This window comes from Ammospiza caudacuta, chromosome Z (assembly GCF_027887145.1).
Source record: "Ammospiza caudacuta isolate bAmmCau1 chromosome Z, bAmmCau1.pri, whole genome shotgun sequence".
Lineage (NCBI taxonomy): Eukaryota > Metazoa > Chordata > Aves > Passeriformes > Passerellidae > Ammospiza > Ammospiza caudacuta.
Genome location: NC_080632.1, coordinates 40,381,256 through 40,405,853, shown reverse-complemented (window position 1 = coordinate 40,405,853; position 24,598 = coordinate 40,381,256). Strand labels below are relative to the sequence as shown.

Genomic DNA, 24,598 nt, shown 5'->3' with positions numbered 1-24,598 from the left:
GTGGCCCTTCTCTGGGCTCTCCCCAGTAGCTCCTCATCTCTCGTAGGCTGGAGAGCCCAGAGCGGGCACCGCACTCCAGGTGTGGCCTCACGGGGCAGGGGAGAGGGCAGGATCCCTCCGGGTCCCGCTGGCAGCACACCCAGTGAGCCCGGCAGGGAACCGGGCTGCTCACTGCCGGCCCGTGTTCCTCCTGGGCCCTCCTGGGTGAGCTGCTGTTGGTTCATGGCGTTTTTCCTCCCCAGGTGCAGTGCTTCCTGTTCTCCAGCCATTTAAATAGAATTGTTAAAAGAAAACAGTTGTTTTGAAAAACACAGCTGAAAGGGCGATCATAAAAATGTCTAGTTAAAAGGTACAATAAAGGTGGAAGAACAATCTTTTCCTTCCAGGGAGACCAGAGGAAAAAACAAGAATGTAGAACCTAATTTTCATTATTCTCAAAGACAGAATGGTGAAGGAGTTGGTGTTTAGTCACATTCTCTGCAGGGTGAAGCAAAGTAGTTGCACTGGTATGTCACTGCTCTCAAGTATACTTTATATAGATAAGTATAGCTATATGAATGCATATGTACTGAAAATGCCATCTTTTGATGGGTGAAACTCTCTTCACTGAGAAAGTTGTGCGTTTTGTGTTAAGAAGTACCACAATATGGCCATCTAAATGTAAATCCTATTTGAGACAAGGCATTTTTAACCTACTAACTGTTTATAAAGGTTGTGTCCTGTGTCATACAGAAATTTACATTAAAGCAGCAAATTTACCTTAGCTTGTTTAAAATTAAAGCACATCTTTTGCAATAAAGATTTAATGTTAAAGATGATAGACTCCAGGTAGCATGCAACACTGTGGTAGCTTGGTGACAGTTAATAATAGTCAGGATGATTTAAAAACATTTTCATGAAAGCTTTATGATAGGAAGTCAGGGTGAGTGATTTTAAAAAAAAGATTTGACAAAAAAAAAAAAGGTGACAAAAAGGAGGGAAGGGAAAAGCCTGCATTGTCAATATAATTTTTCCTTTGTTTCTTTCTTTGCTTGAGTGAAATGAAATTCTGTTGCTGTGAATGGTCTGTCATTTTTTTTTATTAGAGTTTAAATTGAATGCAGTGTCTGTTTACATTGAGCTTTTCTTTTTGTCTGTCATATTTGTTGGTTGGAAACTCATATTTTCTAGGAAGGAGTTCAATTTTCCATGACTATTGGCAGATGTTTCTCTAGGATCTTTAGTGACAATGATGTATTTGTTGATAACCCAGGCATTGCTAAAAAAGACTTTGTTTCCCATCAGTGAATCTGTTTTTTTGTTCGAGAGCTTTAGTCAACAGAAGCATACTCCATTTCTTCCAAAAATATCTAAGAGTAGTTTCACTTATTTTGAGTGCACACTTAAGTCAGTGAATTTTTGTTTGGTTCAGTTACTCTTCTCTTTGTGGTAGGTGAAATACATAATGCTCTGGTTTCACTTCTTTGATTCCTCTTTTTGCAAGTTAAATATTTGAGTGGCTTTAATAGTTGAACCCGGTGTTCCAAGATAGTAGCCATTATAGTTTTGTTGTAAGTAGATTTCATTCCTAAATGTTGTTGCTGTTTTTGTGCTCAACTGGCCACTTCACTACCCTGACAGGAATATTTGAGGAGTTTAGTTCATAGGACTGCAAGATGCCTTACAGCAAGAGCGTGTCAGTGTCTTCACTGCAAAAATGGGGCTTACAAACAGGTTTTCTTTGTTGGAGGAAAAAATTGTAGAGAATTCTGCAGTTTCTGTGTTACTGACATTTTGTGCTACCTTCTCTTCCTCTCCTATCATCTCAAACGTCAACAACCATTGTTACAAAGCCTCTCTTCCCCGTGTCTCAAGAGCTTCAACACAGCACTGTTCACAGCTGTATGGTTTCTGTCATTTAACACTGACAGAAATTCTTGCTTTTGAAGTTCCTCCAAAATTGATGTTTTTTTCTTTGCATTGTTCTGGGAAGGTTTGCCTCTTTTTAGCTTTTTTAGAGGGTTGGAGATACGGGATTTGTTATTGTTTTGGTTTTGTGGTATTTTTTTCGTTTGGTTTGTTTGGTTGGTTTTTTCCCTTGGTTTGCGTTTCGTTTCTTGTTGTGGTTTTTGGTTTTATGCTGTCTTTTGTGTGATTTTCTTTTGCATGTGTTTTTTTGTTGTTGTTGATTTTTTGTTTGTTCTGTTTTGTTGTTTTTGTTTTATTTAAATTTTGTTGTTTGGGTTTTTTTTTTTTAATACCATGATGCTTCTTTGCTTACTTAGTTTAGATTTAAATAGGACATAATGTTTGTTAGAACATTGCATAGCTAATTTAATTCCTTTCTGTCTTTTGTTAAGGTGTAAGCTACATAAATAGCTGCAAATTATTTAACATTTTTGTTGTTTTATTACATTTTAAAATACATGGTAGAACCCCATAATTTCTTATTCACTAATATTTTTCTGCTGTTCTTTTCTTGCTTTTTAATAGAATTTGAATAGTATGACAAAAAAATGATTTTAAGAATAGAAAAAAAGTCTGTTTTCCTCTTTTCAGACTTACATCTGAAGCAGGAAGTTGAAAATTTAATATATTCCAGTGTCAGTTCTGACTATGGCTTGCCTTGTGACCATTATAAATAAGCCTTTCTTTGGTCTCGTTTCTTCTTCTGTGTTATGAGGAAGAAACACAAGTATTTGCAAAGCATTCTGAAATTCCTGGAAGGAAGTTGCATAAAACTACACATTTTTTCATTATTTATTTGAATGTATATAGCTTTTCTAAATATCGTTCTACTTTGCTGAGCAAAAGTACAAATGAGGTGTCCTGATGGAACTTGATGGAAGAGTCATTTTGGAAAAAAAATAAAATTCAGTAGATTGAGAATCTAAAATAAATCTGTTTGGTCTTAATATTTTAACCTTATCATCTATGAATTTCAGTTATAAATAACGCTTACCAGTTGAAGCAATGAGATTGTTGATGTATTAAGACCACTGGTTAATTCATCCTGCTGTGCCATTCAGAATTTAAAGAAGCTACAAGATATACATGAGTGATGAATTTTGGGCATCTCAATCTTGAAAAAAATTAGCCACACTTTTGCAAGAATTTATCATGTGCTTTAGAGAAACTTAATGAATATGATGGAGTTTTACATGCTTTGCATGAGACTTGGCCAGAACTTTTCCTTCTGATTGGAATTTCACTGCATTCTTCTCCTTCCCCCAGACAGTCATTAGGTATTGTGATCTATCATTGATAATATTAATTTGCTGGCTTTAGCGTCCATTAATATAGTGAACTAGATGCTAATAGGTGAAACCTGAGAAAAATGTAAAATGAAATTTTAGAACATCTCAAAATACTTATTAAAAAATAGAAAAAATACTTAAAAATATTTCAAAAGGTAATTTATAACTTTATAAATATAGGGACACATCACTACTCCATTTTCTGTGCTGTGTTTAGGACACAGCAGTGAGAAGTGTCCAACAGTTCTGAGGTTTATACAATAATAGTATCTAATTTTCGACATGATCAGTCCCTCAACTTTACCATCTGTAAATGCAACTATAGTTTTTAATCATGACAACTAGACTTAGAGCTCTCTAAAAATTTGAGTTGTGTAGAAAAAAGATTCAATATACTCATCTGGTTATATTGCCGTGAATCGTCAATTATTGTTAAACCTAAATTTAATTTAAAAAAGACTTCTCAAAGTCCTGACAGTAATTTGACTTGCTGTATCACACTTACTGGTGATGTTAACTGGCACATACTAATTGTGCTGGAAAATGGCCTTAAGTAATCCAGTGGAGTAACAGTTTATTTTAACTGATAAATTGATATCCAAAATAAAAGAAAATATCCTGTTCCTCAGCTCATTTACTCATACCAGGTGTATATCTTCTCCTTTAATCTGCAATATGTCAAGTTCTAATTTGAGGTTTTCCCCAGGTGGCATGTTTAGAATGGAATTTTAAAATTGATATCCTATTGATTTTCTTTTGATTCTTGAAAATTGAGAAGGAATGTTTCCTTACCAGGTATCCTGTTACATTATCTTCTTACTGTACAATGTATTACAGGTCTCCCTTTGCTATAATTAGTGAGCTCAGAATAATGCAGTTCATCAGAATTGCTGTACTTGGGTCATTTGTGAATTTCTTTATGTTTGATAATAGCAAAATTTTTGTTAGTAAATCCATGATAATGACTGTAATGTTTGTATGCAAAAAGATAACTGACATAGTATGTATGACCTAGTATCTGTATTAGGTACTGCACAACAAGTTATTTTTTATAATTATATATATACGTTTAAATATATATGCACACACATGTTATTGCACAGACTGTTTTCTTACTTTAGGAGCTGTTAGAGAATTGGTTAATTTTGGTATGCAGATAGAGGTTAATTTCATTAAAATAAATTCTAATTTTGCATGTGCAGAATACTTCCATTTTAAATCAGGAATTGGTAGGCAGATAAAGATATGGGGTAGAAGCGGTTACTTTAAGGATCTGAGAGTGAAGTCCAAAGGTACTAAGGAAAGAACAGAGAGCTAAGAGAATGATGGAGCAAGAGCAGTTTACACACAGCAGAGACATAAAGGCTCCAGGGAGGGAGTTTCTGTTGTATAGACATCAGGGATGGACACAGAAGTAAATGTGAGTGAAACAGGAGAAAGATTCAAGGTAGAAATACAGACTGAAATTAGAATAAAGAAAAAGAGATTAATAGTGACTTTAATAGTGACTCAATCTTTCAAGGGATAAGTGTAGTGCCATTAAAGATACCACTGAAGGATAAAGAGGAAGAAGGGCTGTGAGGTGGAATATTTAAGAAAATATGGCTTCTTTTAGTTGTGTCTTGTCACACTGTTTCTGTTGTCCAGCTTTCAAAGGAATGGGAGAAAAATGACCACATTTTTGTAATGTTAACTGATGCTGATGTAATCAATTTTATATAATGCAAACTGCGTCTTTTTTGTAAGAAGGTGTAGGTGGCATTATATGTAAACATAAAATAAATTCTAAATAGGAATTAGGAAAAAAAGCCAGATATTTTGTAAGACACTATTTAATATTGAACTCTTTGAAAAATATTGCAGATTGTTTGCGTATATGAATACAAATAATGAATTCAGGAGTGTATTTTTTCTATTCTATAAAAAGGACCTTAAAGAATGGTGTTTTGCATTTGTATTTTTGTTGTGTGTGACACGATGTGTCAGGGGAAAGAGCGTACTGTCTATGATTCACCAAAAAAGGAAAGCTTGCTTTCTCAATGCTTGTACAGATGGCTAACTGCTACCAAAGGTTTCTCCAACACTGCTTACAAGTTGCCAGAAGGTTCGTGTGAAAACACATCACAGCCTGATTCCATAGCAAAGGACAGTTACTGATACCAGGTTTTATTAAATCCTGTCCTCTTAGCAAACAGTGCCTGTGAAGTACTTCTACAGGCAGTCCACAGGAAGCACTTCCGGTCACAGCACCTATAAAATGTTTTTTATCAAAATGCATTTTTTACATTGTTTGGAAATTCATTGGAAGTATTGTGAGAGTGGGATATAGTGCATTGTGGATATGGGTTGTGAAAACAGGATATAAGATGAAACACACAGGACAAAAGGAGCAGGACATGTTAGCAGATGACCGGTGCAGGGTTAAGCAAACAGTACCTGAGGTGAACGAAAGAATAGGTTGTTGCCATACAAGGCAATGTTTAAGGTCGTTGGATGGTTGTACTGTTAAGAGATCCTATATAAACGCCATGTTTGGCCCAATAAATTGGCTTCTGATTATCAATCAGTCGTTCCTGCCTCTTGAATCCCAGCAAATGGTGTCCCTGTTTGCACATGCTTCATTGAAAGTATTGCAAGAGTGGGATATAGTGCATGAAATAATTGATTAAGTATAGTTGAAGCTGGTAAAAAGAATCTAAATTACTCGAAGTGTTTGTCTCCAATAAATACATCATTGCTGCTGTTCCCTGAACAAAGCTTTAGTCATTATAAGCAGTAAGGTGTGGGAGGAGGGGACGGGGGGGACGGAGTGGGAACACCTTGGGATCAATCATTTGTAACTCACTCCTTCCCTTCTAGAAAATTTCCTGCTACCCACTCTTTCATTGGCCCTCCCCCCAGGAACACCCTTTTCCCGTTTCCCTGTTAGTGTACCCCAAATCACCCCCCCTTCTGCCCCCCCTGTACCCCTTTTTAATGGTCGAAGTGTACCCCGATCCCGCCTACCCCTTCCCCCTTAAAAAACCCTGTCCCGCCCGGGCTCGAGGCTGGGCACCCCGGCTCCGGTACCCTTCAATCGAGGCTGTACCCCGCTTTCCTTCCCTGCCTACGCCCTCGGACTTCCCGACATTAAGGCCTGTTGGAACAGCACCTGAGCCTCCGAGGCCTCCTTCCACCTGGCTGTGCCGTCTTTGGTCACCCGGGACTGCGCGTGCGCGTGTTAGCGGCCGAGGCGCTCCGCGGCGGGACGCGCCGAGGGGAAGGGCTGCCCGCACCCGCCCAGCAGCGGGGTTCCCCGCAGCTAGCCGGGCCCCGAAAACCCGCAGTTAGGAAGGAGTATCACTGAAAAAAAACTTCATTTAATAATTTTAGGGCGCACTTGCATAATGTAAAGAAGGTTACCAGCCTAATGCACGCCTCATCCTGCTAATTTTCGTTGCTTTTGTAACTATTCTGTAAAAATCAATTCTCTCTTTTTAAAGAAGAGAATTTTCCGTGTTTTCCAGTGACTGTTAGGCTCCATATGATGTCCCATAGGTGTGTAGTTTACGTACATTGTGCAGTTGCAATGTGAATTAGATAATGCTTTCTCTCTGAAATGATTATGTAAGTGAAAGGAAAAGAACAGCCTAATGAAGTACTACTGTTCTTCAACTTAAAACTTCAGAAGACATATAACTAAAATAGATTTCAGATATAGTGAAAATCACATTTTAATTTAATTTAACAAAATCCAATACTCAGTGCAAAATGTTAAAAATCCTTCTGATATTTCAAGCTTAGTGCGTTAAATTTTAACACACTAGTATAACAACTAATGTTTTTGTGGAGAAGACACTTTTGTGGACGAAGACATCAGTTCATGTCTTACAAGTTGCATCTGAAGTATACTTCATTGAACTAAAAAATAAAAACACAAGTCATGAAGACTTGACTCTGGATGCAGATTTCTGTGATTAAAAGATATCTATGCTTCTAAGAAATAGTACTCCTCTACTAGTGAAATAATAAACCATCTATTAACTTTCTGTTGTAGCAAAGTATGATATCCTCTACAGATTTTTTTTTGCTAGTTTTTAAAATCCCGTGATTCATTTGATGACAGAGCTTTTCATCTTTAAATATTAAATACCAATGATGAAAAGCTGGAAAGATCTGTAAGTCATGCACTTCGCATTGATATAAAAAATGTTTAATAAAAACTCTTCTTAGGTACGTCATGTATTTTAGAATGTGCTTATGTGTGTGTTTAACTTAATATGTATAAATCTAGAAGTTTGTTGTATATTCTTTTTTATTTTCCTGAATCAGAGTATAAAATGGGGGGAAAAATTATTTATTTATTTATTTATTTATAAAAAAAAATTTTTTTCTCTTTTCCATTCACAAATAGGATGTGTTTGAAAATGTCCTTTTGGCTGTGTTTGTCTCTCATAGGTGGTGTTCTCATATCACAAATATATCTCACATATATTTCTGCCAATTAGTTAAAGTTGCTTAAACTTTTTTCTTACAATTTGTTCTGTAAAGGTTTGCCTTTACTAATAAATTTTAGTTGAATTGCTTACTTTCAAGTATATATGTGGCAGGATAAATAATAAGTGTAGTGGTGGTATCATTGATGATGTCGATAGTAAGAATTTAAGAGTAAGAATTGTGAAGGAGTTTCATTCTCTTAAGTATGCTGATTGTCATACTAGTCTTTGGTTAAAGAATAAGTATTAAACTAATTTTGTTGTAAATAGAAAATAATTCTTTCCAGTACAAAGGTTGTGACATTTATCTGTGGCAACATCAGCTGCCTTTTACACGGTAGTCCAATTACTTAGATTTTGCATTTACTTTAAAAAATATTACAAGTTTAAAAAAACCAAAAACCCAAAAAAACCACTGCTGAATACTTTAGTAGACAGGGAGATGTCCGTTTTGTTTTTTTCCCAGGAGCCTTTAACAGAATCACATTTCGTTTTCTTTTAGAGAGAATTTTTTAGTCACTTTTTCAAGTTAGTTGCAGAAAGTGACATCATTGCCAGCTACAAGCCAGTCAAATGAGAAATTAATTAAAACAAGTAAAAACTACCACCACCATCCAGAAGAATGGAAGATCCTCCAGATAAGTTATCAAAGCAACAGTTTTAGTGGTTTTTTTTTGTTTGTTTGGTTTTTTTTTTTTTCCTTGAATCATTTGAGGAAATATGGGTAGAAATAATTTCCAGAATGCATCTGCTGATGTCATCTGGTATTATTATTCCAAGTACTTCCACCCTTTCAGTGCCTGGAAGCCTGTCTTCTGTTTTTTGGGGCAGTGATACTGTTGAGCATGAGGTTACTCTGTTACTTTTTACTCAGAAGTATATTTTTAAAATTTTAAAACTTAAAATTTCTGACCCCTGCTTGGTTTTGTTAATTCTTCTTTAGTAGTTGTATTAAATGAAATGGAAACTGAGCAAAGATTATGGAAAGACAGAAATTGTGTCCCATTTAGATGTGATTTGAGTCTTTTAATACCTTATTATCATTCCAGCATAGAATACATTGTATTTCTAGATGTATTTTCTTTCTTAATGCTTCAGTGCTTACTTAAGTAATTATTTTCTGTCAAGGCTCTGAAAGTCTTGGTGTTTAACAACAAAATTTTGGCTTTAACTGTAATTTCTTACTGGTTTGTCACAACAGGGCTCAAATGTGAAAAGATTTTGTCCATTAAAGGGAGAGAAAATCCACTATTACTTGTCTTTATATTACAGATTTCAATTTTAAAAGTTAAAAATATTACTGTGGATTTCTATGCACTTTTCCAGTATATAGAAGTGTCTTCATTGCTTTTTTTACTGCTTGTTGTGTCCTGTCAAGGACTCTCTGAATGGAACATACTATTTCTAATATGTTTGAGTTTTTTACAGAGTGCATGTATAAGTGTGTATATGCATGTTGTTTGAAAAGGGAGCATTCAGATGGTATTTTGGATAAAAACTATAATTAAAGGCAGCTGCATAAAATTGCAGTTTCTGTCTTGAATTTTTTCCCCTTCTTTCCATTTCATCCTCCATTAGATGGCAATGTTGGGAATATGCAGTATAGCAATGCTGACATTGAAAGGAAAGCAAGCATTTTTAAGACATCTCAGATGCTTTTTCAATATATATCTTGTGAATTCAAAGATGAAGAAGGGTGAACTAGAAATGATAGTTGGAAATAGTAGATAAAGAAATCTGCATTTAGTGTGCAGAAACCTTTCTGGTAGGAAAGTAGCATTCAGTCCTTTGTCTGTTTCTGCTTGTTTAAAAAAATGTAATAAAACTAGCTGTAGTAAACCACAATGGCAGGCCATTTATTTATCATTAAATTTTTTCTATACACCTCTTCTTACCTGAAAAAAATAGTCAGCGTTATTAAGCTATAGTGAAGTTCTTTCAAAGTTTTTTTATGTAAGACTATGTTTTAGACAATCAGTTTGCTTTCAATTTGAGAAAAATTTGCTAAGGTTTTTGTGGCAAGTTTTTGGTAGTGTAGAGTTGCTTTAGCAGTGGCTAATTACTACCATCTCTTGATCAGGAACAGTTCACACACTGGACAGAGCCAAATCCAACTGACTCCAAAATGAACTTACTGCTGCCCAAAGCTGAGCATGTCAGCTACTTTGGTGGCATTCATGTGACAGCAAATTTAGAAAGAATAAAAATCACTCTGCAGCAGCCGTGAGAGAAAAAAGGGAGACAAATGTGAAAGAAACATCCCCGCAGATACCAGTCAGGAGTGAAGTAAAGCCTGAAAAATGGGTGTTAAGGAAGTTGGTTTTAGTTTTGTTCTTGTTTCTCACTGCCATAACCTGTTATTAATTTACATTCATGTGTTTTCCTCAAGAGAAGTCAAAGATGGTAGCTGGTCAGTGACTTGCCTGTTCTTACCTAGACCTGTGGCATTTTCCATCTTATTTTCTCCCCCTGTCCTGCTGAGGAGGGGAAATGGAAGAGCAAATTGGTGGACACCTGACAGTCAGCCAGGATGAACCCACTATAGTTGTTTAGGTACTGTAGATGTATTGATTTACTTAATACAGTTTCCTACTGTCAAGTATTTTTGGGTACTGGGCTCAATGACTTTAATCTGAAAACTGACTCAGCATATACAGTATTTCAAGTGGAGGCTCCTTTGCCATTTTCATGACCATTAAGAGTCTATTCAAATAAGACAAAAATACTCTACGCAGATGCATAAGAAAAACAATGCAAAAATTCTTTGGGGGACTAAAGTTAGGGATTAGATTAAAGTTGATGAGGAAGGTATTACAGGTGATTCTAGAGTCTGCACTGTACAGTGGATTGGATTACCTGGATATTAGCACACCCTTTGAGACCTCAGACACAATACTCCTCTCTCTTGCTTCCTTTCTACTCTTTGTAGGAAAAAATTGGACAAAACTGTAACTTGATGTGGCACTTGTATGTATTTATGTTTTGAAGAGTTAAGTGCTGGGACTGTAAATGCCTGTAAAGACCTTTGGGTCAACAGGATACTACAAGAAGTATTTTTAAAAGTTGAATTCTGATGTCACTCAAGATATGTGCAATCTCTGGATTCGAGGTAGCAAGGTTTGCTTAAAATTGTCAAAACCAGCCAATAGAGCAGAAAGAATGCTGTAGTTTCTTTTTGTTCTTAACCCATAGAAGTTAATGAAACAAGTGTCCTTAAGTACTAGGGAATCCCAGTGTGACACATTTGTTCAGATAGTGTTTTCTTTTGAATAATCCTCTCCTCTTGAAAATTGAGAAAAAGTGAAAAAGGAAAATACTGATTAAAGTAGAATTGGTTTGTACATGTGGGATTTTTGTTTTGGGCTTTCTAACTGCAAACTGTGGCAATATTCCAGTACTTGTCACTTACAAATACCTGTCTTGTCTTGCAGTGCACTTGTAGGAGAGACATGGTGTCAATATCCATGGACGTCTTTGTGAGGAAGTTTCAACCAGAGAGATACCAGCTGTGGAAACAGGGCAAAGATTTATATACCATTGATCATACAAAACCAACTCCTGAATCAACACCTGAAGTGAAGATCTGGCTACAGAGAAGAAGGAAAATACAGAACTTTCCCAAGAGGTATTTATGCTTCTTTGCCATCTATTTATTTATTGTCTTTTTATGATGGCAGTGTCCTTTCTATTTCATTTTTGCTGCATTCTCTGATGTTGTTGTAGTTTTGGCCACAAGAGATTTTATTTTCTCATGGTAGCAATGAGGGGGTGGGGCTTGGAGCTGTGTGGTTGTGCCTGTCTTGTTCTCTACCATATGCATCGCTGCTGGGGCACAGAAGTAAGGGATTCTCACTTCTGAGAAGGAAGGGGGTGTGGTGTATACCCAGGGCTTGAGTGCTATGATGTCCTTTTGTCTTCGAAAGCCTTATGGCTCTGGATTGATTGGATTCAAATGAGTGTTTTGTGTGTAGTCGCCTGCTTATATAAACTGTTGTTATTGGTATTGTTGCTGTTACTGTTAATTTCTTTCCTTCACTCTCTCCCACCCGCCCCAACCACCTGGACGGGCTGGAGGGAGAGGAATGGCTGCATGGATTTTAACTGTTTTAACTTTCAGATGGGCTTAAACTATGTCACATGTTTTCTTTCAATTCATTTCCTTCAGACAAAAAAGGTTTGTCTGCTTTCTGTATTAAGACGATCCTGGGGACAAACCAGTATTCTTTCAGAGTGACTGTGAAAATTTAACTTATAAGTGATACTTTATAATTGTGTACCTAAAAAAGTTAGTGATTAAGGAGAACATCAAAATGCATTCAGATGTGTCACTTAAAATCTCTCTTTAGTAAGGGTTATTCCAGTGTAATTCTCAAGGAACAGATGGTTACCATTGTTTCTAGAGATCACAGCAACCAAAGAACAAGCGAGAAGACTCTCTTAAGAGTTGAAAAGGAGATTAAACAGGAAAAACTTATCATAGAGCTGTGATAGAATCCCACCAGCTGTTTCAAGTCTCCAAGTAACAGCCCTCAATGCCATTTTACCCTAAGGAGGTACCACTGCCTATTTGTCATGCTCTTGCAGTGCTGCAGCCAAAATCTGTCTTTATCTACCACAGGTCAGTGGCAGATCATAATAAGGGCTAAATCTCAGTCTGGTGACATGCCAACATCGCCAGAAAGTTAGGAGAATAAAAGAAATTTAGAAGAATAAGGAAAGTTAGGAGAAAAAGTCTCTCAGCTTGTCACTGACCTTTGACCTTTTAAAGCAGTTTAACATAAATTTTATTGAAATGCATTATGTTTTTTCTTTGCATTGCACATTCTCTCTACTATTGTGCTTTCCTGTCTTACGTAACAGGATTTTTATGGATTTTCTTCTTCATTATCTAAAGATATCTAAAGATCTGCTTAATTTCTAGCCAAAGGTGGGCAGTTTTATTGGTATTTTGGTATTTTAGTGCAGCTTTTTGAGTTGGAGATAATACTGATTTTTTTAAAGATCTTCCATCTCCAAAGAATTTCACAGTGCAGTTAGTGGCTTTTTAAGCTTGGTCTTAAACCAAACTTCCTCATTTTCTTTGTAAGTTAATGTATGTCTTGAGGAAAAGGTATGACAGTCAATCTGTAAAGTGAGGGACCAACTGGCACTGTAGCGGAACATTGTTACTGAAAATATAACACCACATTTGTTCTGGGTAAGGGTAGTTTGTGAGGTAGGATTGCTTCCTGAAGACAGCTAGTGAAGCAGCTGAACAGCCTGTTTGTTAGTACATGTATCATACTGACCTGGACTCGCAGAGAGTAATTCTGTTGTTTAACTAGGTGAATGCCATTTTTCCCTGTAGTAGGTTTCCCTGCATGTATTGTACAGCATAAATGCAAATTCCCACTTGGACCAGCAGTGATTCATTTAGTAGTACCCTTATGGATAGGTGATTCTGAATAAAAACAAAGACTATCTAGTAACTTTATTGAAAGTTTTATCACAGGATCGCATGGGCTGATTTACGCACCTTGCTAAGACAATAAACACAATTCTAGTGCTGTTTAACTCTTGAGTGAGCTTTTTTTCAGGCATGCATTGCAGAGGTAGATAAAATGTTTATTCAGCTTTGTTTCTAGTGTAATGTGTTAGTTAAAATTATAATTTTGATTATGGGAATAATACAAGTTTCAGCAAAGTGAAAATAAAAATCTTCATGAATATAGTCACAGGAAGAGCTTATCTCTGACGTTTACAGCTGAAATCCATTGCTGCTATATAACATTTAATAACTTCATGTAAATAGTAATAAACTATAACTTTCTGTTATTTACAGTGTGAACTGATGGTTCTGTCATACTTTGGCATATTTTCTGGAAATATCTATTTTATAGAGAATGTGTTGAAAGATACACATTTGTAGACATGGAACAAAATGTAAGGGGCAGCAAAATGTTTTTCTGGAGATGTGTAGAATCTCAGATGCAAGACCCTTGTAAGACTCACTTAAAACTCTGTAAAATTCACCTGCAATAGTAGTGCTTTTATCTCTAATGTGTTATGAGCTTTGAAACCTGCTGTATGATGACATTAATACTCTTGTGTTGCCATCTTATTGCAAAAGCTCCATACCTTCTCGGTGATTTTACATGGGCAGCTCCTCACAGCACTGATTCCTTCTTCTTCCAGTGCAACCAACAGACTTCCACACTCTCCTCCACCAGCTAACCCACTCTTTTGTAGCACTCGGCTTCTTATTGGACACAGCTGTGGCCTATTAAGGGCAGGGCTGTTCCTAATCTTTGGTGATTGGTACAGCTGCAACTCCTCAGGTGTGAGACTGCCTTCTGCACTATCTTTATTTTCTTACATTCTGTCTCTCCACACTCTTTTGTCACATAGTTGAATTTGAAACTGGACTATCTTCTATTACATTTGTTCTGATATAGATTATGAGCCTGTTTCTAATTGGTTTGCCATTTCTCCTGCCTTAAGCTTTCTCTTATACATCTGAGGGTGCAAAAACTTACACTCAATCTTTAATTTCAACTTTTTTTTTTTAACACAGAATAATTACATATATTGCTTGATATTGTAGCCTTTTGGAATATTCGGTGATCATAATATTTTACCTTTCTCAGATGCTTGTTGGTTCTGTTAAAACTCATTTAAAAACTTCCAAACAGATAAGCTTTTACGAGGATATTCAGACTAGTCTTTTATTAACACTAAGGTTTGGAAATATCATCTGATTTTACTGCTACTGAGAGAGTTTTGTCTTCATTATTCTTGTAAGGATAGTTCTTTTTTGGTCTCAAAAAAATGATTTATTAAAAAGCTAGTTTGTGTGCTAGTTAAGTAATAGTTACTTAAAGACGGTTTTACTTTTAGAATTTAACAACTTTGCTATGGAATGGTGATAAAAGATTAGAAGGTTAAATCCAATCAATTGTTAATCTATGACTTAATAAATTGTAGCACTATCTCAACACAAAAAGGTGAAAAATTGTCAGTTTTTTACCACTTTAAGCAGGTGAAAGGGACATATATTGGTAGATGTTTTATCTTATCCAAGACAGACTTTCTACCCTGACAGCAATATCTCCTATAACAGCTTCCAGCACACCAGATCTCGATCTAAAAAGCTTAAAACTCCAGAGGACAAGAGAGTATCTGCTATGGTAGCTGATGAAAAAATCATAGTGACTGAAGCAGCTACTGATGGCTTCAAGGTCAGTGAAGAACCAGAAAAAAAAGTGAGAGTGGTAAACATAGGATTGCCTTCTGGGGAAGAAGAAAACAGTAGTAGAATGCATCTGGATCAGCATTTATTGGATCATGTCAAGGTTTCAGGTGAGATAAGCACTGATTATTTTTCACATGTAAGTTGTAGGCTGTTTATACTCTAATGTGACAAATCAGTGGGTGTTTAGTAAACTAAAGTATTGTCCTAGAATAGCATACTAAAATGTTTACTCAGGTAGTTATTTGTGCAAAGCAGATTGATATTTGGTAAGAAAGAGAAAATACCAAACTTAATATTCTTAATTGAGAGTGATACCACCAGAACTCTTTTAATTGTTTTTTAAAGGAGCAAAAAGAGTGAGGTTTTGTATATTATATTTCTTCAGTGGACTCACATATGTTACAGCAAAATGTTTTTGATATGGAAATTATACAGAATGTCTTAACACTATTCAGACAGGACAGAATATATATCCTTGGGAGTATGCTACATGTATTTACATGATGAACCTACAAATTGGAAGTGTTCCATACCTGTGCACAAGGAGGTTGTATTTTAAACCTCCAGATTCCTTTTAATTTCCTCTGCAGCTATCTGACAGCTATAAAGGTCTTGTCACGGCAAAGAGGTTTTTTCCCTCCACAATCATTTTTATTCTAATATACTTGGTTTATTCAGAACCTAATTTATTCTATTTCACATTCCATTCTAATTCTTGTTCCTCATAGTTCCTCATAGTTCCTCATTCCTGTTATAAAGCAAACTGGACTTTTCATTTAAGTTTTACAAGTTCCTATTTTGTTTTATATGCTACTGAAAATTCACTTTCAAATTGCATATAGACAGTGTTTTAATTATTGTGAATATTAATAGTTATGTTACTGCTTCCTTGGAGGTGGTAATCACCGTGATTGATGTACATAAAGATACCAAGATATTTCAATATGGAAGTTTAGAAATTCCTCTACACAAATTTTCTGGTGCTCTATCAAAGCATTTCCAGGTCTGTTCTAGTTGTTGTTGTTTGTTTGTTTGTTTTTTAAAGGTGGTATTGCTTTGCATCTTCCCGCAACTTTTAATAGAGGTTTTGAGTGTTCATGACTACAGAGTAAATAGTATTTAGTTAGCACCCATTCTGTGTTTATGGGCAAGGGAAGGAAAAGCAGACAAGAGTAGAGAGCTGCCCTCTCTCCTTTGTCCTCTTAAAGTGTGGTGCCTGGACGTGTGTAGGAAAATGAACGTTTTTAGATGTGATAGAAGCAGTACTTGTGTTACAGAAGATAGTTTGCTCTGCATTGTCTTAACTAGTATGTTCATTGTTCTCAGTTGAAGCAGTACTTACAGTTTGTGCCCAGAGATTGCATGTTACTATTGTCTTTGTATTACCAAGTTTTATACTCATTTGACTTGAAAAGGAAATTTTTCAGAAAAAACAAGTTCAAATAACCTTTATGAAGAAATAATAGCAAGGGATTTGACGGAAACCCTTTTCTTTAATATCATGGATGTGCTGCTGAATCAGAATTCAGTGCAGTGTATGCCAGAGTTCTAAAGGAATGTTTTTTGAGTGACCTCTAGCCCATTGTTCTGTCTTTCCATTGCAAGCATCAGCAGAGAAAGAATTTTTATAAAGTCCACTCAGTTTCACTCTGAATTATAGAATTATGCTAATTGCTTTTCATTTTTAGACTGATGCTGTTGTTTAAAAACTGTTCTTGGTATCTATTTGAATTATATCTTTGTAATTATATACTATTAATCTTTGGTTATTTTCATTTTTAAACAGGCATAATAGGTATAAAATGTAGGGTAGAAGGTTCAATATACCACCCTTTTATATTTTTTCATTGACTCAAAGTGCATGTAGGCAACCTGAGTAAAGACTAAGAAAGCTACATGAATATTGATTATTTTGAATTAAATGATGACCTGCTACAATTCAAATGCAAAATACTGATTATTAAATGATGAAAACTATATTTCATGCTCTGAACTCAAATCATCTACATTTAATTTATTCTTTGATAAAACCAATGCTCCACTTTTGTGTATGCTCTTCCACCAAATGGTTTTCTGTATGATTTCTGAATGAGGAGCCATGCTTTGAATTTGAATAATTTAGATTGCTGTGAAATTCAATATGGTAATGTAAAGTGGCATTTATTAACAAATCATATTCTTACTTTATAGGAAGAATCTCTTCTGACTCAGTTTTGACCCCTGTTCCTGTACTAGAGAGAACAAAAATGGAAGATGAGGACAGGATAGATTCCAGTCGCTCTTCCTTTACGCTTGAAGATTCTGTGGCTAGCAAGATTGCTTCCGATAGATGTAGAAAAGAAGACAGTTTGAAATCTCAGAATCTATATGCTTCATCCATACCATACCATAAAGCAGAGGGACAAACTTCTGAAGCAGAAAATCCAGATAGAGAGGAAAGTGTCTCGACAGAGGATGGTATCAGCAACCTAGAAAGTTCTGGAAGTAGTTTGGAATGTGGAGAAGTGCCCATTGTAAAAAAGGGTGAAGAAGACAGAATGGAAATATCCTGTGTATGTGAAACAAATTACATCATAATAGTAATATATTCTTGATTTAATGAAGTATGAATGAGCTCTGTTCTAATGAGACCTGATATCCATATTAAAGCATTTAAGAATACACATGATTTTAATCAGATGATAATTTGAATGTGTTTTGGATTGCTTAGGCAAGAGTGGCAATTCTGATCCCAAAGCAGACTGTTTTTGGAGTTTGCTTATTGTCATATTTTTCCCTGTTATTTTAGATGTCTATTAATTTCACTTTATATTTGTGAATCTGAAGTGTCAGCAACTATTCTCAAAGCTATTACCATATTCACTGTTTGCCAATATGAGCAGGGCTGTGAGCTTCACCTGCTTACTATTCTTGGATTTCGGAAATGAACTGAAATATGTAAAGGAAACACTTAAAGGAAATAATCCCACTATTAAAGGGAATATATTTTCAATTTTTAAACAGTAGGTTTTAATAATATTTTTTCTTTGGGTCACCTACAAACATATGGCCTTTTTTTCCTTACTATTTGGCTATGATGCATGGTTATCTTTGACTTCAGGATGCAAAATGAAAAATTAGGCTGTGGTGGTTGTCAGTAGCTTTCTGAGTGGTGAGCTGAATCTCAAATTGGCAGAGAGAAAGCAGGAAATCCACTGCCAAATTGCAAGACTTCATGGGGAATATATTTTAGAAACCAAACTAAAAATCGTACTGACTCTTCCACATATGTGAACTGTAACCATTTTTTTCAATGTTGTAAGTTTTGATAATCTTGGATCCAGCCTTTCCACTGTAATAAGGAGCAGTACAAGCATCTCAGTGTTTAATTAGCATGTATTAGAGATCGTATCTCTTCCTGTGCCTTTCAACCACATTATATTTATGTATTATGTTTCAGATTTTCTGTTGTATTACTCCATATTCTTTCTTTGTCTTTTAAGTGAAGAAGTGTACAAATGCAATTTAAAAAGCTGACAGTTCCCTTTCTACTTAATTAGTAACTGTTCTAGATCGTAAACCTGTCCTGTGCTTTGACCACATTTTCTGCCCTTTGTTTATCATGGTAAAAATAATGTTGTTTTATAATTTACTTCAACGGGCATGTGTATAATCTGCTAGGTTGCATCCAGGGTCTTGAGGCACAGAATGCTGTGGTCCATAAGAATTGTGTGAAACTCAGTCCTTCCCCCGCCTCTGCCAATGTCCCTGCCCTTCCTCTGGTCCTGAGCCTCCAGACACCATTAGTAACTCATTTTCTTTGGGATTCCTCCAGTGGCACTTCAAGACTTTGAAGTGTTGGTCTTAATTCTTGCAGCTTGAATAACTTTAAACTTAATGTACATAAGAGCGTTTGAGGGAGGAAATAATTTGTTCATCTACTAGATAAACATGTTAATAATTTATCGGGACTGTTGATTTCTTATCTCAGCTCTAGATTTATTTTTTTTAAATTTTTTATTCTTGAAGAATTTTGGAATCTTTCACAAGCTAAGCCAGTGGGTTTCCACTTCATTTTTCTAGCCACAGTTAGTGGCTGTATTGTACTACAGGTATGCAGAATTTTTTGCAGAAAATCAGGACGATGCTGATCTTCCAGTCAAACATCGCATGAGCAAAACATGATTTATGCTTTCTAATTTAGGAAGGCTGTGATAAATTATACCTAAAATGATTTGTGTATGACAAGGATTGCACTTCTTAAATTAAAATATATATTCTTAATTAGAGGCAAGTGTTGTATTGGTACACTAAAGGTCCTTCAAGTATACTGTGGTACTATTTACAGACTTGATATCTGTGCTTCAGAAGAATGTTTATGTTTTTCATAATTAATTATGCAGAATTACATACTAAATTAGTTGTGGCTTTTCCTTTCAGTCAGAGGAAGTTGAAACAAAGAAAATATCTAAGAGCTGGCGTCATCCACTGCATAAACCCCCAGCTAGATCTCCAATGACTTTGGTTAAACAGCAGGCAACTAGTGATGAAGGTGAGTGGACTATTTAATACATTTTTCTGATGATAATTTTATGGTTTTATGAGACTATATATATAGGCATTTAGAGAGTCACTGCCTTGTGCAGACTACAAAATCTAAGAAATGTTCCCAACATAGGGATTTCCTTCTCTGAAGTAAATATAAAAAGTAAATCTGCTTTACCCAGCAATCATGTATCCAGCCGCCCAAAGTTGATGAATAAGGCTGCTTTATTTTATCAGGTGTGACTTGGTGGACATTCTGGAAATGTGCATCAAAACTATAGATCAAAATCTATAAACAGACACATTCCTTTTTCATACCACTATACCATTTCAGTTCTGTAAACCACAAAAGTTTCATGTACTGTTTTCCGGAATCTCCTCAGTTAGCAGAATTGGAGTTTAGTTCTCACACTCCCTTAGATAGTTTGATAATCTGGACCTGATGCCGTGTCTGTGACTATGGGTCTGATTCCAACATCTTTGCATCCTTCAGTGTTTATCTGCAATTTTTACCTGAATTTTCTCCCTCTCAAATGGATTTGAGAGTAGCTGTTTCTTACAGCTGCAGATAAATTTTCATTACTTGAGAGACAGCATGCCCGTTAATTGATTCTTCTTGTTGTAACTAAGCAATATTATACTTTCAGTTGGCAAGTTAGTCACTGTTGACCTGACTGCTGTAGGTTCAATTGACCTCTCATCAATACCTATCCCTTCTTGTTTCAACCCTGAAGTAATTGATTTGTGTCTTCTGCCCCACTAGTTTTAGAAAGCTATACTTTCTCTTTCATTTTTTATCTGAGCTGCAGCTTTGCCAGGCGTGATACTTCAATTAGCTGTTAAGCATCTTTCTGAAAATTAGACAGCTTAAACCCATGATCTGTATCATATATGAGTATGTTTGAATACCTTGAGGGCTAGACAGAGCATATTTCAGAAAATGTTATGGTAATTTACAGGATGATATTAATATTGTTTCATCTAGTAAAGTAATTAAAGATTTAATATGTGGTAGGTTGCAGTAAAAATGCTCTTTTTAAATTAGAGATTAAATTCCTTTTGGCTGCTGATGCTTTTTCAGTATTATGGTTGGAACATACTGTGGATTTCCTATTTACATGGATTGTGTATGATATAATCTGGCTAGATGATAATGTGATGACAGTTTTGAATCAAGGATTTTTCTAATACTAAGACATTCTCCATCTCATCCAGTAGTTTGCCAACTTCCTGGTGTATTAATGTTTTGTGAAAGTGGCAACATCCTGACAAGAAATCATATACCTTAAAGTCTTTCCTCTTTGCTTGATGATTGTCCTTTCAATAAATAAGGATTTATTTTGTTAGGAAAGTAAGAGCTGTCTTAGAATCAGTAGCCATTAAGCATGCTTACTGATTGAAGGAAGTTATTAAGAGTTTTATTGGACATGGCAAGTTTTGGTATTTCCTGGCTGGAACTGGAATTATTATTATTTTCACGCATCTGTCTCTCATTGTAATCAAATAATTGGCTGACTTTTGTAGGAGCACCAAAAGAGAAGTGGTAGCATTTGGGTGAGCAGGATGTTTACATCTAAGGCAGAGATTGAAGAACTGATAAAGGAGATTGTCAAGCTGTAGCCCCATTAAGTTACCTGACACATGATGACATGAGGGCTAGACAATTTTCTGATTTTTTTCAAGACAATTTCATTTTTTTCAAGTATCTGTGTCAGATACTAGGGAAGTAATCGCTATCAATGTGCTTATGATTATATTTGTCATTACGAAGGTGCTTCATCCATATTCCGGATAGTAGCTAGTAGAAATGTAATTCAGCATTCATACTTAGTTCTTGTTCTCTGTGGTTTTGGGCAAAAATTATGCTGGCTGAGACTATGATCGTATAGTCTCCTGATACAGTAGTTTCTGATTGTGTCACAAGAGGGATTTGTGTGTTGTACATTAGTTTGTATTTTAATTTATCTGGATCCAGTAAAATGATAATTGCAGACAAAGTAAAGGAAGAAGATATGGGCTAGTGTTGTCGTGAAAAGTTAAGAAATTGAGGCTTTTTATTTAATCTGTAACTTGTATCACTTTTCACAAGTTGGAAAGTGTTCTGATGGTCTGTAGCCATTTCTAATATAGAGAATGTATATTCAAATTCATATATTTGAGGTCTTTCAGATACTAGGGTTCTATTAAGAAGTTTCTGTGAATATAGGTGATCAGTGGATGTTAACAACATGTAGGCAGCATTCTTTGACACTGTTAGCCATTTCAGAATTGTAATGTTGCAAGTAGAATATGTGTTGAACAGCATGCTTAAATCTTAGCAGGAACTTTGTGAATTCACTTTTAATACTGAGTTCTTCGACAGAAATGAATATTTTTTACAGGATCACTTGGACATTTGAGTTTTGTGCTTTCTTTTTATCACTGTATATTCTTATATATGTTGTGTATTCCTTTATGAAAAATAATTAGGTTAATTGGTTATTTGTTGTCTATTGGTGTTATTTTTTTCACTCTTGCTGAAGCCTTTCCTTATGTATGTCTGACTGCTTGTGGAATAAATGCTTAAAAGATTGAACACTGAGAAATACTAGGGACTGGAGAATCAATCCTAAAAATTGTAGATCAAGTTGCCAGTTCAAGAAAATAAGTGCACCAGTACAGTGTGGGCTCTATGTCACACTCAACATACTAACAATTTTTATGAAATGAACCTTGGTCTTATACTCAGTGCAGTATGTTAACTTGTGGTAATCATATTCTGTTGTATTTAATACACTTGTATTTCTGTTCACTTAAGCAATAAAAAAGCAAATTCAGCAGAAGGAGCAGGCATGCACTAACTTTGCATGCACATTGATTGGTCCCAGAGATTTCTTTCCAGCACTATTTGGTCACGCAACATTAGAAACTGTTTTTAGATTGAAGTTGACTAAAATTTCCCATTCCCCTAAATAATATAATTATAGTGTATAGACTAAATTCAGTATGGGCATCTTTGTATATGTTTTTTTGCATTTTAAGTATGATTCAGAATTTCATAGTAATTTTGCTTTCATTAGTTTGTAAGGTAAGGAAAACAGAAAGAGAGAACTCTGTAAATGGAAACAGTGGCTTCTGCTGTGAGAAGAAGCCTTGGTTTTTACATTCACTGTCAGCATCCTGTGAGATGTGCTTGTTTTGATATGACTAATCAAACCATTTAAGGCTTGTTTAGTAACATCAATAATAGGCTAAGCCTGCTTAAATAGGGGAAAATTACACTTGTAGATGCAGTTACTATTATTTTGTTTCAGAGTTTAAGATGAGAGATTTTGCTTGAAGATTCTCATTTACTTCAGAAAGAAATGTTTTATTCCTGATATTGTATAGGTAGATAAAAATTTGCTAACCAGTTGATAGAGGCATGTTTATATTTGCCACATTAGTATTACAATTTCCAGTATTTCTTTCCCTCCCATAATGTTTTGTTGAATGAAGTTTTACTTCTTTAAAATACTTTGTTTTTGTGTGAGTATTGGTTAATCAAGCACATAATTATGTGTTTTTCATATATCATCATCATTTAGCACAGAAGACTCCAGCACTATCTACCCCTTCAACAGTCTTAAGTATGCAATAAAAATGTATTTTCTGTAATTTTCTCTGGTACCTGTATTACTTCTGTTTTGTTTAAATTCAGTTTTCAAGGTATGATTGATATAATTACAAAAATTTCTGACACTTGAGAAGCATGTGGTGTTCTGAAGACCCTAAGAGACCTTTTATAAAAATGTGGTATAATCTTTGGTAGGTATTTAGAAAAGTGATGTGTTAAAACATCAACTAAATGCTTTTCCTGAATTTCCAGTACTCTTGTCAGCCTTTGGACCAGCAGCTGATCTCCAGAAATGGCAAGAACTGACAGCTTTGATTATTACCACTGGCAGCTCTAGTCCCTTGACATATTTAATAAGTAACAGTTATCAGCCTTTTAGTGGACCACCTACAGGATTTAAGATAAGCCAGTATTTTGGTCAAGAGGGGAATACAAACCAGTTCTTGTAACATTTATCCTCATTTGCTGGGCAGTGGTACATGTTGTGATCATTGAAGAGTCACTGTTCTTTTAGATGAACTTTGCAGCTCTAATTGTGCTGCTTTCTTAGCTTTACAATATGGTATTTTACCTCATAAAGGATTGGATGGAATTACAGTCCTGTATCGAAAGGCATGTATAATTTCTTATTATCAGGTGTGCCAAAATGAAAATTGATTTCTTGCTGCATTAGTACAGCCTCTCATTTGCTTTCTTAAGTGTAGCAATGGAGTTGGTAGTCAAACTGGATGTGATGTTTACCAAACAGACAGATATCTCTTCTGTGGGGTGATCCTTTGCAGCTGAGCTTCTGCATAATTGTGGTCCAAAGAAAAACACAAAAAAACCTATGACTTGTGTTTATAAATGATTAATTCATTGGAGTATTGGTGAAGAGTATTACCTAGTAAGTTGTTCTGGTAATAACTTTAGTTTTTCATCTTAAAAAAAGCCTAGCCCATAGAATTATCATCACCTCTGTCAAAATCTGAAGCCGCATTGTAAACCACTAGTATTGGGAGTGACTTAGTTTTAATGTCAAAGGTATTTTGCTAATTGTCTTGGCTGAGATGTGTATGTAATATATATATATTTTAATGTACAAAATAATTACATTTAATAAATTGATTCTTGAAGGAGTTTAAATGCAGTTGTTTTCTAGTGTATGAAGTGTTTATGGGATATTTGATTCAGTGGTCTGCAGGAACTGTAGCTTAAAGATACAAATTTGTAATTCTAATTTGGGCATTGATGTGTCATGCATTTGGATCTGTGATTGAGTGTGTTTTGCATCTTCTATACTTAACTTATAACTTATATACTAAACTTATGAAGAGGTCTTGGTTCAGTGAAGAACTTCTGGACAATCTTAACATGTCCAAGTAACCTTGTTCCTCAAATTTCACTTGTCTTTTGCCCAGAGGAACTTGTGCTGAAATGATATGTTGACATAGGTTAGATTTATGCTACCTGAGAGATACAAAATAACCATAAAGTAAGTTTTCCCCACTTGGTACTTTTTTTTTTCTCTTTAGAGTAGCATAAAACAGGAGTGTAC

General features: G+C 35.3%; 1 protein-coding gene across 1 annotated transcript in view; it reads left to right on the top strand.

The window, feature by feature from the left end:
* The window catches only part of KDM4C (lysine demethylase 4C), a 249,926-nt gene that overhangs the window by 114,347 nt on the left and 110,981 nt on the right, over positions 1 to 24,598 (top strand). The window contains exons 9-12 of the mRNA XM_058823279.1: positions 11,143 to 11,336; positions 14,811 to 15,049; positions 17,133 to 17,494; positions 19,362 to 19,473. Of these exons, the coding sequence (XP_058679262.1) occupies positions 11,143 to 11,336; positions 14,811 to 15,049; positions 17,133 to 17,494; positions 19,362 to 19,473 (907 nt within the window). The remainder of the gene's footprint in view (positions 1 to 11,142; positions 11,337 to 14,810; positions 15,050 to 17,132; positions 17,495 to 19,361; positions 19,474 to 24,598) is intronic.